Genomic DNA, 21,336 nt, shown 5'->3' on the forward strand with positions numbered 1-21,336 from the left:
TCTGTGCCCCCCTTTTCCTATCTCATATTTGTTCGCATGTATTCTATGTTGTACGTACCTCGTAATATATGTGTGGTTGTATACATCATGCCTTAGTTATACCTTATAATCCGTTACAATCCCATATAAATATAAACCATAAAATATAAATGCTACCTTTTGTTTAAAATATACACATGCTTAAATTAAACCATGATTATTGAATATTGATATTCTCATATTGGGCATTAGAAAGTAGAAACAGAAAAAAGGTGCCAACAACTTCATATTCTTTCTTCCCAAATTGTTTAACCCAAATATTTATTCATTTCAAATCTCTATTTATACCTCCTTTCATGATCCATTTTCCATACCACCTCTCAAGCCTCAACATCTCTAGTTCTTGATCTCTGTCTTTCTAGACCGCAATTTACACTCGTTTTCGTTCCTTTTCTCGCTCAAAACATGGAAGGAGATTCGACCACCATCAACATCACCGAGACACCCAAGGAAAGGAAGGGAAAAGCACCGCTTTTGTCTACACCACCAGCCTCAAGTAGCTACAAGCCCGCGGTTCAAAGGGCCCCAAAGGGAGGGTACAAAAGAGGGTTGGCCATATTCGATGTGATTTTAAGGATAGCTGGCATTGCCACGGCTCTAGGAGCCGCAATAGCCATGGCCTCCACCGAGCAAACGCTCCCATTCTTCACTCAGTTTTTTCAGTTCAAAGCCGAGTTTGATGATTTACCCGCTTTTACGTAAGTCATAATAATAAATATTTACATTATTATATTTATACATTCAATTAAGTTTTTATCATAGTTTGAGATAAGTTAACTGCATTCTATATTCGTATACATTAATTAATATATTGTTTTAGGTCACCTTTTGAATTCTTTCAAAACTAAATAACGTGTCATTTTACATGAAATACATACAGTTTTTATTTAAATGTCATTAATAATTACTAGTGAGTTTACATAATTTGAATCGTATTACAGGTTTTTTGTCATCGCCAACGCCATCACCGCCGCTTACCTTGCTCTAACGATCCCTATATCAATCGTATGCATTGTTCGCCCGCATTTGGTGGCCCCAAGAGTCATACTCATCTTCCTTGACACGGTAAGATGATATTAATTAATATTGCGGTCTAACATCTATATCTCTTATTTGTTGTCCCACTGCTAATAGTTCATAAACTCTACGGATTTGACTACAGGTTATGGTTGCTTTGACCACGGCTGCAGCCGGTGGGGCTGCATCAATAGTCTACTTGGCTCATAACGGAAACAACGATGCAAACTGGCCAGCGATTTGTCAACAGTTTAATGATTTCTGTCAGGAAGTGAGCGGGGCGGTGGTGGCGTCTTTTCTAACCGTGGTGGTTCTCATGGTCTTGATCATCTTATCTGCGTTCTCTCTTTGATTCTTCAAGCTTGTTTAGTTTTTCATTTTGTGGATTTGTGTTTAACATTGATTGAATTGAAGTGTGAATTGAAATGGTTGTAAACTAAAGTAATTATTTACTTGATATAGTTTATGTTTGTAATTTTTGGTGTTTTATAGCATACAACTTCTTACAATCTGATAACAAAATATCCTTTCTTCACAACACAAACAAACGATAGGGCTGCGATCTTTAACCGAAGATACAGATACACCACTATGATTAGAGGATCGGGTCTAAGAACACCATCCAACTTGCCAAGACTGAACTAGCATAGACACAAACTCTCACTCTCAAGAGATAAATCAACACAATAATTTTTCATCATAAAGTAATCTGCCCATTCAAGAAACACAGACCTCAATACATATTGAAAAGATAAAGGCAAATTGGAAATAAACAATCACAACTTTTGTGTATTTGCCGATAATAATTTCAACTTTTAAGATACCAGCTGTCCCAACTTTTAACTATTTTTGTCTCAATGAACCTCCGTTAAAAAACACTTGACTCCGTTAAGTTTTTTTCTGAATTTCAAACCGATGTTTTAGAAATTTTGGTCGGAAAAATGATACGATTCGACTGATGTAAGCTTATCACGAAACGGTGATCCAAGCGACGAAACAATGTTTCAATTCGGGTGTTTGAATTTCCAATTAACAAAAATCAAGTCATTTGAATCACCGTTTCGTGATAAGTTTTACATCAGTCGAATCGTATCGTTCTTCTAATCAAAATCCCTAAAACATCGGTTTGAAACTTGGAAAAAAATTAACGGCGTTAAGTGTTTTTTAACGGAGGTTCATTGAGACAAAAATAGTTAAAAGTTGGAACTGCAAGTGGTGATTTTTAAAACTGTGATTATTATTGATCATTACATAAAATTTTGAATTATTAATTTTCAATTTGCCAAAGATAAATAAACTGACACCAAAACATAGAAAACTATCTTTGACAACTACTGCTTGAAAGAAAATATGGAATTAAATAAAAGAAATAATAACAAATGACAAATAAACGTGGTTGCATGCATGCTAGAAAATCAAGGCTTGTGGTTCAGATCATGCATGGTGGCTCTTCGGGTTCGGGTAAATATGTGATCCAGTTAACTGACTTGATAAACCGAACCTGATGTATATCAGTACCATTACACTTTTCTTGTATTTGGTTGCTCGTTTCGTTGTTTGAATTGAGATAATGGGAGACAATTATGTAATCCCCTTTTGTATAACACTTAATAGCAAAACGTGCGATTACATTATACAATATTTACGACTCTCAACATATTGTTTATTCTTATTTGAATGTTTCCCATTTTGGTATCTAATAACTATTCAAACTATTTCTTTTTAAGTTAGTAAACATAGATGAATAAGCCCCAAAATAACAATACTATTTTTCTTTTAGTAATAAAACAACGGATGATGTGACACATCCTGCTACCGTCACGTGGACCAATAGTGTGTTTGCGGGCAAGACAATGGCTTTTTAACATATGTTATAATATCAAAGTTAAATAACGTACTCTTAAATAGTATGCTAATGCCTCTTTTAAGCAATTAAGTTGTTGAAATTTCGTTCCGTAGTTTTGATGACTATTAAAGGGTATTTATCTTCATAATGCTATATAGGTATATATTACACGTTACTAAGTTAATAACAAAAGCAAGAATTTCGTTCCCCTTTTGAGAAAATGTCACACTTCCATAAAGTACAACATTTCAATATTGACAATATTCCCATTATATGTTTGTAAAAAATGAGTCATTTACGTTTCTATCTACGGGATCTATTCTACTTCGTTGCTCAATACCTTTTGAATTTAGAAACCATCAACAAACCCAGAGATCAAGAGGGTTTTAATAAGAGAATGCCATATTGAATTTGAGAATCAAGCGGCAAACAAAGTGAAATATTGCAAGTATAGTGTAAGAATATTTAGAGGATTATATAGTTAAAACGAACTAGTTTACTACGCAGACATTCATTTGATTTCATCTATATGCTATCCTTGTTTTAATCTAGCAAGATCGTAGTTGTAAACAATAGTTTCGTTGTAACATAATAGCTTGGTGCATTTTACCTATACTTTATTACACCTTGATTTTAAATAAATACATTAATATCATTAAAAGTATTACTTGACTTATGAAAACAAACATTAATTTGAAAGGTATCAAGTGTAGAGTGTTGAAGAAACACTAACCGGACCCCGGGCAGATTACGGGTAACCTGGGGTTAGATAGCTGTTTCCCACGAGGGGTTAGACCCAGAAGAGATGGTTCTTCTGATAACCTGCAAAACAGACACCGTGAGCTTGTCACTGAGAAGGGGGGGTTCCTCCTTGTGACCACCCTCCGGCGTGAGAATCAGACTAGATTGCTCTTTAAATATAAATGTATATTAAGAGATTGCTAGAGCAGATATCAGGTATAATATGATGATAATGTGATAAGATGAGATGGTCATACCATTTGTGGTATTTATAGCCGAAGGTAGGTTTCCAAGGAGGTGTGGCCGGCTGCAACAGTGTTCCTGTTCTACCAACAGTGGCCTACGCACGTGCCCTGCTGGTAGTTGGTGGGTAGGCAGCGGCTGATAGTGACCAGGCCTGCTGTGTACTATTCCTTTTCCACCAACTGCCGGCTATGCACGTGGTATGGCAGTAGTTGGTGAGTAGGCAGCGGCTAATAGTGACATACAGTACAGGAGCATGCTGCTCGCCATACTGTTGTCAATAAGCTGTCGTATCTTTAGTCAGATCTTTTTCCCATACCTCGTCAGGTACAGTACAGAAGATCTTCCCGTATCGTACGGACTGGCTTATTTGGGCGGGAGTATTCCCCCTCCCGCCCTTGTGCGGGATTGTTCCCGGCTTTGCTCATTCCTTCAGGTGACACTGAGTGATTGAGAGCTAGGTGCCTTGTGCGTGTAGCCTTGCTGCGCGGGTGGCCTTCCCTGATGGCTTGTATCCGAAGCTGCGGGAACAGGCGGAGTCCTTCACCATCGGGAGGCATTTCCTGCGGGAACAGCTTGCGTACTGCGCGTAAGGACGTCACGTCTCTGAGCATGGTTGGTCATGCGGCTCCAGTTGGTTTCTGCGCAGACGTCCCTCTTCAAGGTGAGTCTTGCGGGTCCAACTGGGCTCTGCTGGGACCTACCTCTTCAAGTCCCCCCAGTCCAATGTTCTTCTCATGAGTGTTTAATAAAGTGAGGTGAACTTTTGGACTTAAGCAAAGGGTTTTGAAAAGGGTTTTTTAAGGTTTTCCATGGGGATTCCTCCCGCGGAAGTCCTTGTCACTTGCAGAAATTCCCGAGTTTCCTGCTTGGTCTTTGGGTATGATGCGGGTAGGTCTGTAACCTCCTCGCAAGTCAGGAGCGTTGAGTCCCACTTGTGTGGATTCTCCATGAGGTTTTGGTAGTTTTGAACATAGTGATCAATTATGTTAAAACCACCAATTCCATCCTGGAGCTTCAAACAACGTAGTTCTCGACGTTCCCGCTATGCGGGGATGTTATTTCCGTTTCCGCAAGCATTGCCCAGAAGATCCTTCTTGGTTTCAATTCCCAGAGGAGCGCTAGGTATGTGAAGGGTTTTGCCTTAACACTGTACCCGCGCTCGTCTTACGGTTACTTTACTTCCAAGGTATTCCTGGCGTCCATTCCCTGCGGGTGCTAGGTATGTGAAGGGTTTTGCCTTAACACTGTACCCGCACCCGTCTTATAGTTACTTGGTTGCCGAGGTATTCTTGGCTTCAATTCCCTGCGGGTGCTAGGTATGTGAAGGGTTTTGCCTTAACACTGTACCCGCATTCGTCTTACGGTTACTTGGTTGCCAAGTTATTCTTGGCTTCAATTCCCTGCGGGTGCTAGGTATGTGAAGGGTTTTGCCTCAACACTGTACCCGCACCCGTCTTAAGGTTACTTGGTTGCCGAGGTATACTTGGCTTCAATTCCCTGCGGGTGCTAGGTATGTGAAGGGTTTTGCCTTAACACTGTACCCGCATCCGTCTTACGGTTACTTGTTTGCCAAGGTTTTCTTGGCTTCCTCACACCCTCAAAATCCACTACCGGAGTTTTACCGTCAGAGGGTGTGAACTGGCAGGATCGGAATCATTAGTTATAACCAAACCAAAGAAAAACGTTTAAATGAAAGTAAGTGCGGAAGCGTAAAACCTTAATTCAAAAGTTGCGTCACGCAGGACGACTTAAAACCAAATGTAAATGTTAAAATTAAGTTTGCAGAGTAAAGATGTTTTCAATTAATGCATGCTCCTAAACCGCCGCCCGCCTCGGCTACCTGAGAATAACATACTAAAAGTGTCAACACAAGGTTGGTGAGTTCACAAGTAAAATAAGATAAATCGTTTAGCGTTTTGCGTAACCTCGTTACGACGTTTAAATGTTGCGTAACCCCGTTACGACGTTTGAGTGTGTAACCACGTTACAGCGTTTAAGTGTGTAACCACGTTACAGCGTTTAAGTGTTGCGTAACCCCGTTACGACGTTTGAGTGTGTAACCTCGTTACAGCGTTTAAGTGTTGCGTAACCCCGTTACGACGTTTGAGTGTGTAACCTCGTTACAGCGTTTAAGTGTTGCGTAACCCCGTTACGACGTTTGAGTGTGTAATCTCGTTACAGCGTTTAAGTGTTGCGTAACCCCGTTACGACGTTTGAGTGTGTAACCTCGTTACAGCGTTTAAGTGTTTTGCATTACCAGATAGTGTTATGTCAAATTATATATCGATAGGTAGCTAATCTATACAACAAGTATCGCTAAGTGGTTCGCGACCGAAGCTGACTGTTAATCAAGTGCCCGTCACCAGGTCCTCCAGACCATGGTAAGTGTTAGCCAAAATTTACACCCACTCAACCTCCAGTTGAGCTTAGCGTCGGGTGGGGTTTGTCAAACCCAGTAGTACTACCCAAAAGTGACTCGCTATTCCAAATATTAACCGGTCCGATGTGTGGGACTTCAAATGTTACGTATGCCGCTTAGCCTTTACAAGTGATATATAATTTATAACAAAATCTTTCATATGCGTTTATCTCAGAAAATATGTTTATCGGAGTATGTTATCTCCCCCAAGTGAAAAACGTTTGAAAACAGTTTAAGAGTGGGGTAAGTGAACTCACTGTTTGCGAAGAATATCCGATCTAGATCACCAAGTGATGCGCGTCGTAGAAAACTCTCTAGCGTTCTAAAATAACAAAGAGATTTTCTAAGTATCGGAACGTTTAACGAGTCTCTAGACTCGGCACATAATACCTATGCACGTAACAGATTTCGTGTTTCGTTTGTGAATCGTGTGTGACTTAAACAAGTACAATTGTGATACGATACGTGGGTGAGCAATTACTTTCGTATCATGTATTAATAACATACTTATTAGCAATTATTCCCTATAAGGGCAATTTGGTCAATTCATGGCAATCAACTAGCAACTATTCCCCGCAAGGGTATTTTGGTCAAAATACAACAATTATATAAAAACTATCATATTTCATGCATTCCTATACAACTCAGCAGCTAGTTTCGTTATGACAGAATTTCTACTTGAAAGATTGCACTAGTTCACCGATTATAACGTCTCAATTAATTCACCAAAAATTACCACAGAAGCATACATATCTTAGGTTTCCAGAACATATTTTATCTTATTTTTATTCCATATAGATTGCTCATAATGATCAAAACACTACAGTAAACTCATATCAGTCAGATTCATGCGCAACAGAATGTTATTTGAAATTCCCGTTAAACGAAAAATCCAATAAATGCAAGACCACTTGGGTTTGGTTCCTAACTCAGTGAGTCAACTTCCAGAAGTGGAACCAACCCAATTGGTCTCGTAGTTCATGAGATATAATATTTACAACATAACCTAACAGCAGGTCTAACAGCTCAGCTTTGCATCACCGTTTTGTAAAATCATAAAAGTATACTTCCACTTATCCAAAAATTACGAATTTATACTTTATAGAAACTAGACTCAACCTAGTTTACTGCAGTACCCACAATCTCAATCAATTTTCACGTTTACACTTCGTTACAGTCAGTTAAACATCGTATATATATTCTGTCCAGAATCTGTTCACATCAAAACTCAACATAATAACAATCTATGAACTATCATGCATCCATATAACCCTCTAGACACTATAACTACTATCCATGCATATCAATCACACCATACATACAAGATTAGGGTTTGTGTTCTAATTCAAATCAAGGACAACAATCAATCAAGCAACAACATCAATACTAGTTATCAATCATCATGAATTTAACAACCATCATGTTAACTCATACATACTCATGAAAATCGGCTGCCTAGGGTTTTTAATTAACCCATTAAACATCAAAATCAAACAACAAGAAGGTAAAGGATGATCAAATATACCTTCCTAGCACTTAGTTCTTCAATCAAAGGCTTGAATTGATGGTGTATATGTGTGTGAAAGTGGACGGCAGCCAAGAAGAGCAAGGGGAGGGCCGATTAGAGTTGTAGGTTTATAATAATAAGTTAGGGTTTAGTGTTAAGGTTATATTTATAGATAATCAAGTTACATTCTAGTCCCTAATCTTTCAAGTGTTACATCTCTAGCCTAAACTAATTAGTTCTTGTTTCTTGTTTAACATTCCACATAACAATCAAGTAACACACATATACCTAACACATAATAATCACATAATTAGTGTTTTGACGTTTGTCGTTTATTTATCAATCGCAATTCACCAAAAATTACCACAGAAGCATACATATCTTAGGTTTCCAGAACATATTTTATCTTATTTTTATTCCATATAGATTGCTCATAATGATCAAAACACTACAGTAAACTCATATCAGTCAGATTCATGCGCAACAGAATGTTATTTGAAATTCCCGTTAAACGAAAAATCCAATAAATGCAAGACCACTTGGGTTTGGTTCCTAACTCAGTGAGTCAACTTCCAGAAGTGGAACCAACCCAATTGGTCTCGTAGTTCATGAGATATAATATTTACAACATAACCTAACAGCAGGTCTAACAGCTCAGCTTTGCATCACATTTTTGTAAAATCATAAAAGTATACTTCCACTTATCCAAAAATTACGAATTTATACTTTATAGAAACTAGACTCAACCTAGTTTACTGCAGTACCCACAATCTCAATCAATTTTCACGTTTACACTTCGTTACAGTCAGTTAAACATCGTATATATATTCTGTCCAGAATCTGTTCACATCAAAACTCAACATAATAACAATCTATGAACTATCATGCATCCATATAACCCTCTAGACACTATAACTACTATCCATGCATATCAATCACACCATACATACAAGATTAGGGTTTGTGTTCTAATTCGAATCAAGGACAACAATCAATCAAGCAACAACATCAATACTAGTTATCAATCATCATGAATTTAACAACCATCATGTTAACTCATACATACTCATGAAAATCGGCTGCCTAGGGTTTTTAATTAACCCATTAAACATCAAAATCAAACAACAAGAAGGTAAAGGATGATCAAATATACCTTCCTAGCACTTAGTTCTTCAATCAAAGGCTTGAATTGATGGTGTATATGTGTGTGAAAGTGGACGGCAGCCAAGAAGAGCAAGGGGAGGGCCGATTAGAGTTGTAGGTTTATAATAATAAGTTAGGGTTTAGTGTTAAGGTTATATTTATAGATAATCAAGTTACATTCTAGTCCCTAATCTTTCAAGTGTTACATCTCTAGCCTAAACTAATTAGTTCTTGTTTCTTGTTTAACATTCCACATAACAATCAAGTAACACACATATACCTAACACATAATAATCACATAATTAGTGTTTTGACGTTTGTCGTTTATTTATCAATCGCTTGCGTCAACTCGTTTGCGTTTCGGTGCAAATCCCGAAAGACTACACATGTAGTAAGTGTTAAGCGTCATTTAAACCCTAGTTTAAATGTAATGAAGTGTGCGTTATAGATTCAATGATCTTAAAGTTCGAATTTACGGAGTTGAGTTAACGAGGTTAACCTGAAATTGACGATTGTCACATCATTCCCATGTTAAAGAATTTTCGTCCCGAAAATTTGAGTCAAGTCGTGATGAGTGTCTGAAAAAGTAAGAAAAATTTTCAGTTTGTCATATCATCCCCTAGTAGAAAGAAATTTCGTCCCGAAATTTAGTTCATACCTCCGGTGATGTTTGACGGTTTTCCGGGTTTCGCGGTTTCCGGTGTTTGGTTAGCCCTTCAAAAAGGTGAGGATACTTTTTCATCATTTGATCCTCGCGTTCCCACGTGAACTCCGGTCCACGTCTCGAGTTCCAACGAACCTTAACGATTGGAATTTTGCTGTGTTTGAGCGTTTTGGTTTCCCAATCCAAAACCTCGACTGGTTCCTCAATGAACCGTAACTGTTCATCAACTTGTAGTTCCTCCAAAGGGACTACTTGGGTTTCATCAGATAGACATTTCTTCAAATTTGATACGTGGAATACATCGTGTACGCCACTGAGTTCTGTTGGTAGGTCCAGTCGGTACGCCACCAGACCAATGCGCTCAGTTATCCGGTACGGACCAACATACCGTGGGTTGAGTTTGTTTCGCTTACCAAAGCGAACCACACCTTTCCAAGGTGAGACTTTGAGTAACACTCGATCGTTTACTTGAAATTCGAGAGGTTTTCGGCGCTTGTCGGCGTAACTCTTTTGGCGATCTCGTGCTGCTGCCATGCGATTTCGGATTTGAACAATCTTTTCCGAGGTTTCGAGTACCAGTTCCGGACCAGTGATTTGGCTGTCACCCACCTCTGCCCAGCAGAGTGGTGATCGACACTTCCGTCCGTACAGCGCTTCAAACGGCGCTGCCTTAATACTTGCGTGGTAGCTGTTATTATACGAAAACTCTACCAAGGGTAAGTGGGGTTCCCAACTTTTTCCGAAATCTAAGACGCATGCACGCAACATATCCTCCAGGGTCTGAATAGTCCGTTCACTTTGCCCATCCGTCTGAGGATGGTATGCGGTACTCATATCGAGACGTGTGCCCAGTGCGCTTTGCAGCGACTTCCAAAAGTGTGAGGTAAAACGAGAATCTCGATCGGAAATGATCGAGGCAGGCACTCCGTGTCTCGACACTACTTCCTTCATGTAGACACGAGACAGTCTTTCCATTTTGTCTGTTTCCTTAATCGCTAGGAAGTGCGCCGATTTAGTCAACCGGTCAACGATCACCCAGATGGTATCGCATCCCGTCGGTGTCTTAGGCAAACCCGTAATAAAGTCCATTGAGATGTGTTCCCATTTCCACATTGGGAGTTCCGGTTGTTGCAGTAGACCAGATGGTTTCTGGTATTCTATCTTGACTCTGGCACAAGTCAAGCATTTGCTCACGTAGGTGGCAATGTCGGCTTTCATGTTCGGCCACCAGTAAAGTTCCTTTAAATCATGATACATTTTATCTGAGCCAGGGTGGATAGAATATCGGGACTTGTGAGCTTCGTCCATCACTAGAGTTCTCAACTCTCCGTATCGTGGAACCCAAATCCGGTTCTCAAAATATCGGACCCCGTCCGAACTGGTTTCAAGTTGCTCGCTCATGCCCCGCATGAGTTCCGATGGAAGATTATCATCTTTCAAAGCTTCCAGTTGCGCATCGCGAATCTGATCGGGTAAGCTGGCATGAATCGTGAGTTGCAATGCTCTCACCCGTTTGGGTTTATCCGTTTCTTTTCTGCTGAGGGCGTCGGCCACCACATTGGCCTTGCCAGGGTGGTACTTGATGGCACAATCATAATCTTTAAGCAGCTCGACCCAACGACGCTGTCGCATGTTCAGCTCCTTCTGATCGTAGATATGTTGGAGACTCTTGTGGTCGGTGTAAATGGTAAACTTGGTACCGTACAAGTAATGCCTCCATATCTTAAGAGCAAACACTACAGCTCCGAGTTCCAAATCGTGGGTCGTGTAGTTCTTCTCGTGAACCCGTAGTTGTCTAGAGGCGTAGGCTATAACCTTCTCGAGTTGCATCAGCACACAACCGAGACCTTGTATAGATGCGTCACAGTGTACCTCAAAATTTTCTGTTCCCTCGGGGAGGGCTAAAATAGGGGCGCTACAAAGCTTGGTTTTCAACAGTTGAAAAGCGGATTCCTGCGCGTCACCCCAGTTGTACTTAGTGCCCTTGTGAGTCAAAGCGGTGAGGGGTTGAGCAATCTTTGAAAATCCCTCGATGAAACGCCGATAGTAGCCGGCCAGTCCTAGGAATTGTCGCACCTCAGTCGGAGTCTTAGGTGCTTCCCAGTTTTTGATGGCCTCTACCTTACCGGGATCGACATGGATACCATTCTCGTTGATCACATGTCCTAAAAAGTGAACCTCGCGAAGCCAAAATTCACATTTCGAGAGTTTAGCATACAGTTGTTCCTTCTTCAGCAGTTCCAGAATTATCGTTAAGTGCTCTTCGTGGTCAGTCTCGTTCTTGGAGTAGACGAGAATATCATCAATGAAAACAATCACGAACTTGTCGAGGTACGCCTTGCATACTCGATTCATGAGATCCATAAATACGGCTGGTGCGTTGGTTAGGCCAAAAGGCATAACCGAAAACTCGTAGTGACCATACCGTGTTCTGAAAGCCGTCTTTGAAATATCTTCTTCGCGCACTCTCAGCTGGTGATAACCGGATCGTAGATCGATCTTCGAGTAGTAACTCGATCCCTGAAGCTGGTCAAACAAATCATCAATTCGGGGTAAAGGATAACGGTTCTTGACCGTCACTTTGTTCAACTCCCGGTAGTCGATGCACATTCGGAAGGTCCCGTCTTTCTTTCGGACAAACAAGACAGGGGCTCCCCATGGCGATGAGCTAGGTCGGATAAAACCTTTATCCAACAAATCTTGCAACTGGGTGGACAACTCCTGAAGTTCCGCCGGTGCGAGCCGATACGGGGCTCGTGCTATGGGTGCTGCACCGGGTGTCAACTCGATTTGGAATTCGACTTGACGAATAGGAGGGAGTCCAGGCAAATCCTCCGGGAAAACTTCCGGGAAGTCTCGCACAACCGGTATGTCTTCAATTCGTTTCTCCTCCGCGGGTTTCTCAACAATCTGCGCCAAAATTGCCGGATGACCCTTTCGTAAATACTTCTGTGCCTTCATAAGGGTAATGACGCTGGTGGTCATGCCGCTTCTCTCGCCTCGGACCGAAATGATCTCGCCGGAAGGGGTGGTAATATGGACTATCTTATCATGGCATATAATCTCCGCTCGGTTCTCGGATAACCAGTCCATGCCGACAACGACATCGAAACTACTAAGCGTAAAAGGAATAAGGTCGATGTCAAAGACATGACCTGACAGTTTCAACTTACATCCCGCAAATATATGAGTTGTTATTATAGTTTTACCGTTAGCTAATTCAACAGGAAACTTAGCGTCTAACGGGGTTGGAGTAAGGTTTAAAAGTTGGCTAAAGGCCTTTGACACAAAACTCCTATCAGCTCCAGTGTCAAACAAAACAGAAGCAAAACAATCGTTTACGGGGAACTTACCAGACACCACATGCGGATCTCTGCGGGCTTGACCCGATCCAATCACAAACGCTCTTCCTTTGCCATTTCCTCCACCGTTACTGCCACTTCCATTGCCCCCATTGTTGTCATTATGTTTCAGCTTGGGGCAATCCTTCCGGAAATGGCCTTCCTGTCCACATTCAAAACATCCCTTAGTCGTCATCGGTGGCTTAGGAGCACCCTTCGCCGCAAGGTCTTCTCTACATTCCTTCGCTTGGTGACCTATCTTTCCGCATCTTTGACACTTGACACGGTCACACTGACCAACATGATGAAAGTTGCACCTGTTGCACTTTGGATATTTCCCAGCATATCCGCTCGAAACCTGCCCGCTACCGTTGTTGTTGTTGTTGTTGTTGTGATTCTGAGTGTTGAAACTCCGAGTAAATTCGGGCTTACGGTAGTGGTGTTGCGGTGGGAGGTTTGAGGATGAAGATCTGGTGTTGTCAAACTTTCTCTTCCCGCTGTTCGGGTTGCTGTTGTTGTTACTGTTGCTGACGTGGTCATTACTCGGGTTGTCACGGGCTTTAACAGTCGAACCCCTCGGTGGTAACGCACCCTGGGTCACAGCCTGATCCGTCAGTTTGTGAGCCAAACGGATCGCTTGTTGGATCGTGGCTGGTCTGGAAGACGTCACCATACCCTGAATCTGTGGTGCTAACCCATCAATGTACATCTCTATTCTATTGCTCGGCGGATCCACCATCCGCGGACACATCACTGCCAACTCTTGCGAACGAGTAGTGTAGGCTTCAATCTCTGAACCCACCATTTTCAACGACCAAAACTCCGACTCTAACTTCGAAATTTCTTCCCTCGGACAGTACTCCTCTCGCATCATGTTTTTGAACTCCTCCCAGTTCATCGCGTTAGCCAGTTCCAATCCAAGGATCTGGACGTTCGAATTCCACCAAGTGAGGGCGGAATCCTCAAGTGTCCCAGCAGCGAATTTGACCCTACTGGCAGGGGGACAGTTACACATCTCAAAAGCCGACTCGGCCTTCTCAGCCCAACGCAGGAAGCCTATAGCTCCCTCAGTGCCCTTAAACGTACTGGGCTTGCAGTCTAAGTAGTTCTTGAAGGTACATGTTCCATTTGGACCCCCAGTTTGATTCTGAACGTGTGCGGCTAAAGCGGCCGCCACATGGTCATTCAGCAGAGTTTGGAGTTCAGCTGCAGTCATGCTGATGTTACCACGTCCGTGTCCAGCGTTTCTTCCAGCCATCTAGGTATTATCATCCCGAGATGTCGTCGCCTGAGGACACATCCGAGTGTGCCTCTGGCTCAGCCGGTTCTTCCTCCGGTTCCTCTTCGGGTTCCTCCTCGGGATCTTCCTCAGGTTTCTCCTCAGGCTCCTCTTCGGGATCTTCTTCATCATAACCTTCATTTGTTGATCACTAGCCCCTTGCATATCTTTCATTGCCGCTGCCATGCGGGCAATCTCCTCCTGAGTCTCGGTTCCGTCTTTAAACAGTCTGGAAACATTTTCTCTCGTGTAGCGCATGTAACCCACATCACGCTCCAAACAAGAAACGATAGCTGCGAGAACTCGCTCTACAGGTTCGGTTATAAGTGGTAGGGTGTTAGGGTAAGCAGGGTGGTTCGGGTGAGGCAATGGGGGAACTTGTTCACGGTAGACCATACGTCTGATCATGTTGGGGTACCACTCCCAGCTAACGTCGTTGTCATACTAGCCTCCGGATAGGCGGTACCTCTTCGGTGTAGGAGCTTCGAGTTCCGGGACTACACGGGGTGGCGAGGCAGTAGGTAACTGCGGTTCCTTCCCGTGAGCATGCGTCATCGAATCGGATGATGATGAGGGTGGCGTCGACATTTCTACAGGTAAGCCGTGTATATGCGCGCGTATGAGTGAAGGAGATAAGGAAATAAGATTTCAAGACTACACAAACCTATGCAGTGCGTATCATTATAACTAATGGGTCGTCGCGGTTATAGTCTAGTATGCATGCAGTTTCTAGTTCGCTATAACCAATGGCTCTGATACCAATCTGTCACACCCTCAAAATCCACTAACGGAGTTTTACCGTCAGAGGGTGTGAACTGGCAGGATCGGAATCATTAGTTATAACCAAACCAAAGAAAAACGTTTAAATGAAAGTAAGTGCGGAAGCGTAAAACCTTAATTCAAAAGTTGCGTCACGCAGGACGACTTAAAACCAAATGTAAATGTTAAAATTAAGTTTGCAGAGTAAAGATGTTTTCAATTAATGCATGCTCCTAAACCGCCGCCCGCCTCGGCTACCTGAGAATAACATACTAAAAGTGTCAACACAAGGTTGGTGAGTTCACAAGTAAAATAAGATAAATCGTTTAGCGTTTTGCGTAACCTCGTTACGACGTTTAAATGTTGCGTAACCCCGTTACGACGTTTGAGTGTGTAACCACGTTACAGCGTTTAAGTGTGTAACCACGTTACAGCGTTTAAGTGTTGCGTAACCCCGTTACGACGTTTGAGTGTGTAACCTCGTTACAGCGTTTAAGTGTTGCGTAACCCCGTTACGACGTTTGAGTGTGTAACCTCGTTACAGCGTTTAAGTGTTGCGTAACCCCGTTACGACGTTTGAGTGTGTAATCTCGTTACAGCGTTTAAGTGTTGCGTAACCCCGTTACGACGTTTGAGTGTGTAACCTCGTTACAGCGTTTAAGTGTTTTGCATTACCAGATAGTGTTATGTCAAATTATATATCGATAGGTAGCTAATCTATACAACAAGTATCGCTAAGTGGTTCGCGACCGAAGCTGACTGTTAATCAAGTGCCCGTCACCAGGTCCTCCAGACCATGGTAAGTGTTAGCCAAAATTTACACCCACTCAACCTCCAGTTGAGCTTAGCGTCGGGTGGGGTTTGTCAAACCCAGTAGTACTACCCAAAAGTGACTCGCTATTCCAAATATTAACCGGTCCGATGTGTGGGACTTCAAATGTTACGTATGCCGCTTAGCCTTTACAAGTGATATATAATTTATAACAAAATCTTTCATATGCGTTTATCTCAGAAAATATGTTTATCGGAGTATGTTATCTCCCCCAAGTGAAAAACGTTTGAAAACAGTTTAAGAGTGGGGTAAGTGAACTCACTGTTTGCGAAGAATATCCGATCTAGATCACCAAGTGATGCGCGTCGTAGAAAACTCTCTAGCGTTCTAAAATAACAAAGAGATTTTCTAAGTATCGGAACGTTTAACGAGTCTCTAGACTCGGCACATAATACCTATGCACGTAACAGATTTCGTGTTTCGTTTGTGAATCGTGTGTGACTTAAACAAGTACAATTGTGATACGATACGTGGGTGAGCAATTACTTTCGTATCATGTATTAATAACATACTTATTAGCAATTATTCCCCATAAGGGCAATTTGGTCAATTCATGGCAATCAACTAGCAACTATTCCCCGCAAGGGTATTTTGGTCAAAATACAACAATTATATAAAAACTATAATATTTCATGCATTCCTATACAACTCAGCAGCTAGTTTCGTTATGACAGAATTTCTACTTGAAAGATTGCACTAGTTCACCGATTATAACGTCTCAATTAATTCACCAAAAATTACCACAGAAGCATACATATCTTAGGTTTCAAGAACATATTTTATCTTATTTTTATTCCATATAGATTGCTCATAATGATCAAAACACTACAGTAAACTCATATCAGTCAGATTCATGCGCAACAGAATGTTATTTGAAATTCCCGTTAAACGAAAAATCCAATAAATGCAAGACCACTTGGGTTTGGTTCCTAACTCAGTGAGTCAACTTCCAGAAGTGGAACCAACCCAATTGGTCTCGTAGTTCATGAGATATAATATTTACAACATAACCTAACAGCAGGTCTAACAGCTCAGCTTTGCATCACATTTTTGTAAAATCATAAAAGTATACTTCCACTTATCCAAAAATTACGAATTTATACTTTATAGAAACTAGACTCAACCTAGTTTACTGCAGTACCCACAATCTCAATCAATTTTCACGTTTACACTTCGTTACAGTCAGTTAAACATCGTATATATATTCTGTCCAGAATCTGTTCACATCAAAACTCAACATAATAACAATCTATGAACTATCATGCATCCATATAACCCTCTAGACACTATAACTACTATCCATGCATATCAATCACACCATACATACAAGATTAGGGTTTGTGTTCTAATTCAAATCAAGGACAACAATCAATCAAGCAACAACATCAATACTAGTTATCAATCATCATGAATTTAACAACCATCATGTTAACTCATACATACTCATGAAAATCGGCTGCCTAGGGTTTTTAATTAACCCATTAAACATCAAAATCAAACAACAAGAAGGTAAAGGATGATCAAATATACCTTCCTAGCACTTAGTTCTTCAATCAAAGGCTTGAATTGATGGTGTATATGTGTGTGAAAGTGGACGGCAGCCAAGAAGAGCAAGGGGAGGGCCGATTAGAGTTGTAGGTTTATAATAATAAGTTAGGGTTTAGTGTTAAGGTTATATTTATAGATAATCAAGTTACATTCTAGTCCCTAATCTTTCAAGTGTTACATCTCTAGCCTAAACTAATTAGTTCTTGTTTCTTGTTTAACATTCCACATAACAATCAAGTAACACACATATACCTAACACATAATAATCACATAATTAGTGTTTTGACGTTTGTCGTTTATTTATCAACCGCTTGCGTCAACTCGTTTGCGTTTCGGTGCAAATCCCGAAAGACTACACATGTAGTAAGTGTTAAGCGTCATTTAAACCCTAGTTTAAATGTAATGAAGTGTGCGTTATAGATTCAACGATCTTAAAGTTCGAATTTACGGAGTTGAGTTAACGAGGTTAACCTGAAATTGACGATTGTCACACAATTCCCTACGGGTGCTAGGTATGTGAAGGGTTTTGCCTTAACACTGTACCTGCATCCGTCTTACGGTTACTTGTTTGCCAAGGTAAGGGGTATTTTCCCGCTTACTTTTTTGAATTTTGAATTTTGAAATTCGAAGAGTTGGTGGAAAGATAAGAACTGTCCAAACCTCTGAAACGTCGTGCGACGGTTTCTTCTGACTGTGTCAGGACGTGCAGGAAGTTATGGTGACGTGACAGTACATGGTCATTCCAGACGCTTTTTCAGGCGCGTGGGCGCGATTTTTCGGGCGCGTGGCCGCGAAATTAATGGTATGCGTCCTGTCAACAGCTGTTGCCAACTTGCTTTTTGCCACGTGTCATAGTTTCATTGCACATTCGTTTTCTCTCTCTTCCGCATTAATTTCATCGCATTAATTGCGATTAGTATATAAAGGGGGAGAGGGTTCTTTGTAATCCACACTTTTCACTTTTCTCTTCATCTTCTAAACGATTTCCGGCGAATACTCACCTTTTCAGGCAAGCATTCTCTTGAAATCGTTTTCTTTCATCTTCAAGATGTCTTCACGTGATCTCGAGTCTACAGCCGATGACAAGAGTACTGCTGGCGAGTGCCAGTGTGCTCTGCCTGGCGATCTGTATCAGTACGTCGTCAGGAAGTTCATGCTCGAGTCTCTCGAGCCTGAGTTTCCTGAACCCCACCAGACGGTGTACGATGCCCCCAGAGGCAAGATCGGGGTTTATGCTGCATTCTTTGTTTATGGGAATCTTAGGTTCTCATTGACAAAGTTTGTTTTCCGTGTCTTGGAGAGGCACGGTGTGCACCTGACCGAGGTGCATCCGATGGCGATTGCCAAGGTTCGCCACTTCTAGTGGGTGTGCCGGATACTGGGCATTGAGCCCTATGTTGACCGCCTGATGACCTTCTACACTTGGAGGTGCATCCAGGGGTGGTATACATTGATAACCCGGATTAAGGGTTTGAAGATCTGCGCAACCGAGCGCAGTCTTCGCGCGTGAAAGCGGGAGTTCTTCTACATCTCCGCTCGCGCCATCCCCCTTGCCATGAAGTTTAAGAATGGGCAAGCTCTCCCAAGCCTTCACGCCTCCAACTACCAGGAGGCGGAATGGTTCTCGAAGATATCTCGGGTCCAATCTCCGGTTTACCGGTTTGCGGAGTCCGGGATGGTGATGCTGGGGATGAGCCGGGTGTGGAAGGCTGCGGATGCGCATAAGATCCCAATCGTCCTCGAATACGGTTCGAACTCTGTTCCTTACGGTATGCTTTGTTTCTTTTTGTTGATTTAGAATCTCTTCTAACTTTTTTCTTGTTTATTTCAGAGGGGAACGACTTGCAGTCGCTCCTAAACCCGCGGGAGGCTGACGGTCCCGCTCGGATGGGTACTCGCGCTCTAGACGAGAACGAGTTGCCCATCCTAGAACAAACGGCGGATCGGTTCGTGGAGGTCTATCCGCTAGGCCACGAGATCCTTAGCGCCAGGTGGCCAGGTAAGGCGCTGTTCGACCCTCGACCCCTCAATGTTGAAACCTCTGCTGGAATTCCTTTAATCGTATGTTCTGATGAGGAATCCGCAGATGGTCCTCCGTTGGTGCGGAAGAAGAAGGCTGCCGGCGGGAAGGGGAAGGAGAAGGTGGCCTCCACTGCCGATCCGGTGCCTCGGTCTGACTCGGAGACCGAGAGCGAAGAGGTGGCGGGGAATCCCGGTGGTGATAAGATCATCATTCCGGAGGCTGTGACAACTGTCACCGAAGAGCCCAGGATGACGACGGTGACCGGCGTGAAGAGGCCGGCTCCATCGGGTTCATCCCCGCCCGTCCGCACTTTCAGGCTCAAGAAAACCCGTAAGTACAACTTCCTTTAGCTTTTATCTTCATAGTTTAATATCGTTAACACTTATCTTCTTTACGTAGGCGTGGATGTTGACGCATTCCAGGGTGGAGTGCAGAGTACCTCTCCGCCAATGACGGTAGGCTTGGTCAGCCTACCTGAGGCGTCAACCCAGGCGCCTGCGCCTGCTTCCGCTGGTTCAGTTGCTCACTCCTTTGAGCCGACTGTTCCAGCTGTGATGACGTCACCGCCGGCTGTGAGTGCGATTTTTACTGCATCTTTCACCGAGCCGGCGGTTACTTTTGCTGCGGATTCCGCGGCGGCGACCGCGGCGGCTGCTACCATGCCCCCGTCATCGGCAACGACGGCCGATCCATCAGGTACGCATGGGGCTTCTCGCCAATCCCTGCCACCTTCCCATCTGCCTGACCTCTTGGATGGATTTCCGTTGGGTTCAGGTGATGGGTTTGGCGGCTATCGGCCTGTTATTGACCCTACAGGTGCGTAGGGTTCTTTTGGCCCTTTTCATATTTTTTCTTATCATCTTTTCCTAACTGCTTTATGTTTTTTGCAGTGTCGGATTCCAATGAAGTGTATGTTCCACGATGGAACATTCGCCGAGGAACAACCCTTCGCACCCCTGTGGAGTGCGTGGAGTGGGCTCGTCACGCTGCTCCTAGTGGTGTGTTGGGGGAAGCCATGGCTAGCTACCAGGAGGGTAGGCTAAGCAATGAGCTTCGGGTTCTCCTGGCCCGGATGCAGCCGCGCGTCGAGCTGCTTTGTCGTGAAAACGACAAGTTAAAAGCAGCTCGCGTTAAAGAAGTAGCTCAGGCGCGGGCTGTCCGGGAGGAGAACCAAAAACTTACCGCAGTGGCTGCGGAGAAGGAGAAAGCCTTCAAGGCCCTCGAGGTTGAAGTTCAGGCCCGGCTCGAGGCCCGTTCCAAGGCTGCCCAAGCTGTTAATGAACAGCTTCGGCTGGCTAAGGAAACTGCAAGGAACGCAACCGAGAGGGCCACCAAGGCTGAAGCTGTTGCTGAGCCTCTACGCGTGGAGAATGAGGAGCTTAAAGCCAAATTAGAGGCTCTCCAGCAGGCTCATGATGCCTTGGCGATGGAAGACGCCAAAAAGCTCCAAGAAATCCTGGACCAGAGGGGGGTGCTTGACCATGCTGAGCGTAAGCTAAAGGGCGTCGAAGAGGCTGCGGCTAAAGAAGTGTTGCTTGCCAACCTCAACAAGAGTGAAGCCGATCGCGCCCGTAACGAAGCTCAAGCTGCCCTCCAAGAAGCCCTGGTTGCCAAGGAATGGCTTCTTCGAGAAGCGTTGTCTCAGGTAAGCTTTTCTTGTCTTTACGCTTTTCTTTGTAAATAGAAAAGGTTTTTGACACTTGTATATTTTCTTTTGTAGGTTGTGCATCGAGTCTTTGCTGAGACGTCGTATGACGATGCTATGAGCGCAGCCCTCAACGCTTCTCACGAGGATGGGGAAAAGGTCGGCTTCCTGCTTGGTCTAGGGTTCGTTGAGAAAGGCATCCCGCCTTCCAACTTCCCTTTGTACAATGTTGATACTGAAGCTGTTTACGACCAAGCAGTGAATCAGTACGCCGCCTTCCCGCATCC

At 43.0% G+C, this 21,336-nt stretch overlaps 1 protein-coding gene across 1 annotated transcript; it reads left to right on the plus strand.

Moving 5' to 3' along the window:
- Window positions 1-347: 347 nt before the first annotated feature.
- On the plus strand, window positions 348-1,489 carry LOC143576896 (casparian strip membrane protein 1-like). Its single transcript, XM_077060888.1, has 3 exons — window positions 348-737; window positions 981-1,104; window positions 1,202-1,489. Exons 1-3 carry the CDS (start codon window positions 445-447, stop codon window positions 1,406-1,408), a joined length of 624 nt encoding a protein of 207 aa, XP_076917003.1. The 5' UTR covers window positions 348-444; the 3' UTR covers window positions 1,409-1,489.
- The last annotated feature ends 19,847 nt before the right edge of the window (window positions 1,490-21,336 follow it).

Source organism: Bidens hawaiensis, unplaced genomic scaffold, assembly GCF_021521415.1.
Source record: "Bidens hawaiensis isolate Kalapana, Puna unplaced genomic scaffold, B.hawaiensis_p1.1 tig00001461_1, whole genome shotgun sequence".
NCBI lineage: Eukaryota > Viridiplantae > Streptophyta > Magnoliopsida > Asterales > Asteraceae > Bidens > Bidens hawaiensis.

What these genes read in the sequence shown, in the direction of transcription:
- LOC143576896 (XM_077060888.1), top strand. Translation starts at nt 445, where the DNA reads ATGGAAGGAGATTCGACCACCATCAACATCACCGAGACACCCAAGGAA. An exon ending in GATGATTTACCCGCTTTTAC is followed by an intron (nt 738 to 980) that starts GTAAGTCATAAT and finishes ATCGTATTACAG; the next exon opens with GTTTTTTGTCATCGCCAACG. An exon ending in TACTCATCTTCCTTGACACG is followed by an intron (nt 1,105 to 1,201) that starts GTAAGATGATAT and finishes ATTTGACTACAG; the next exon opens with GTTATGGTTGCTTTGACCAC.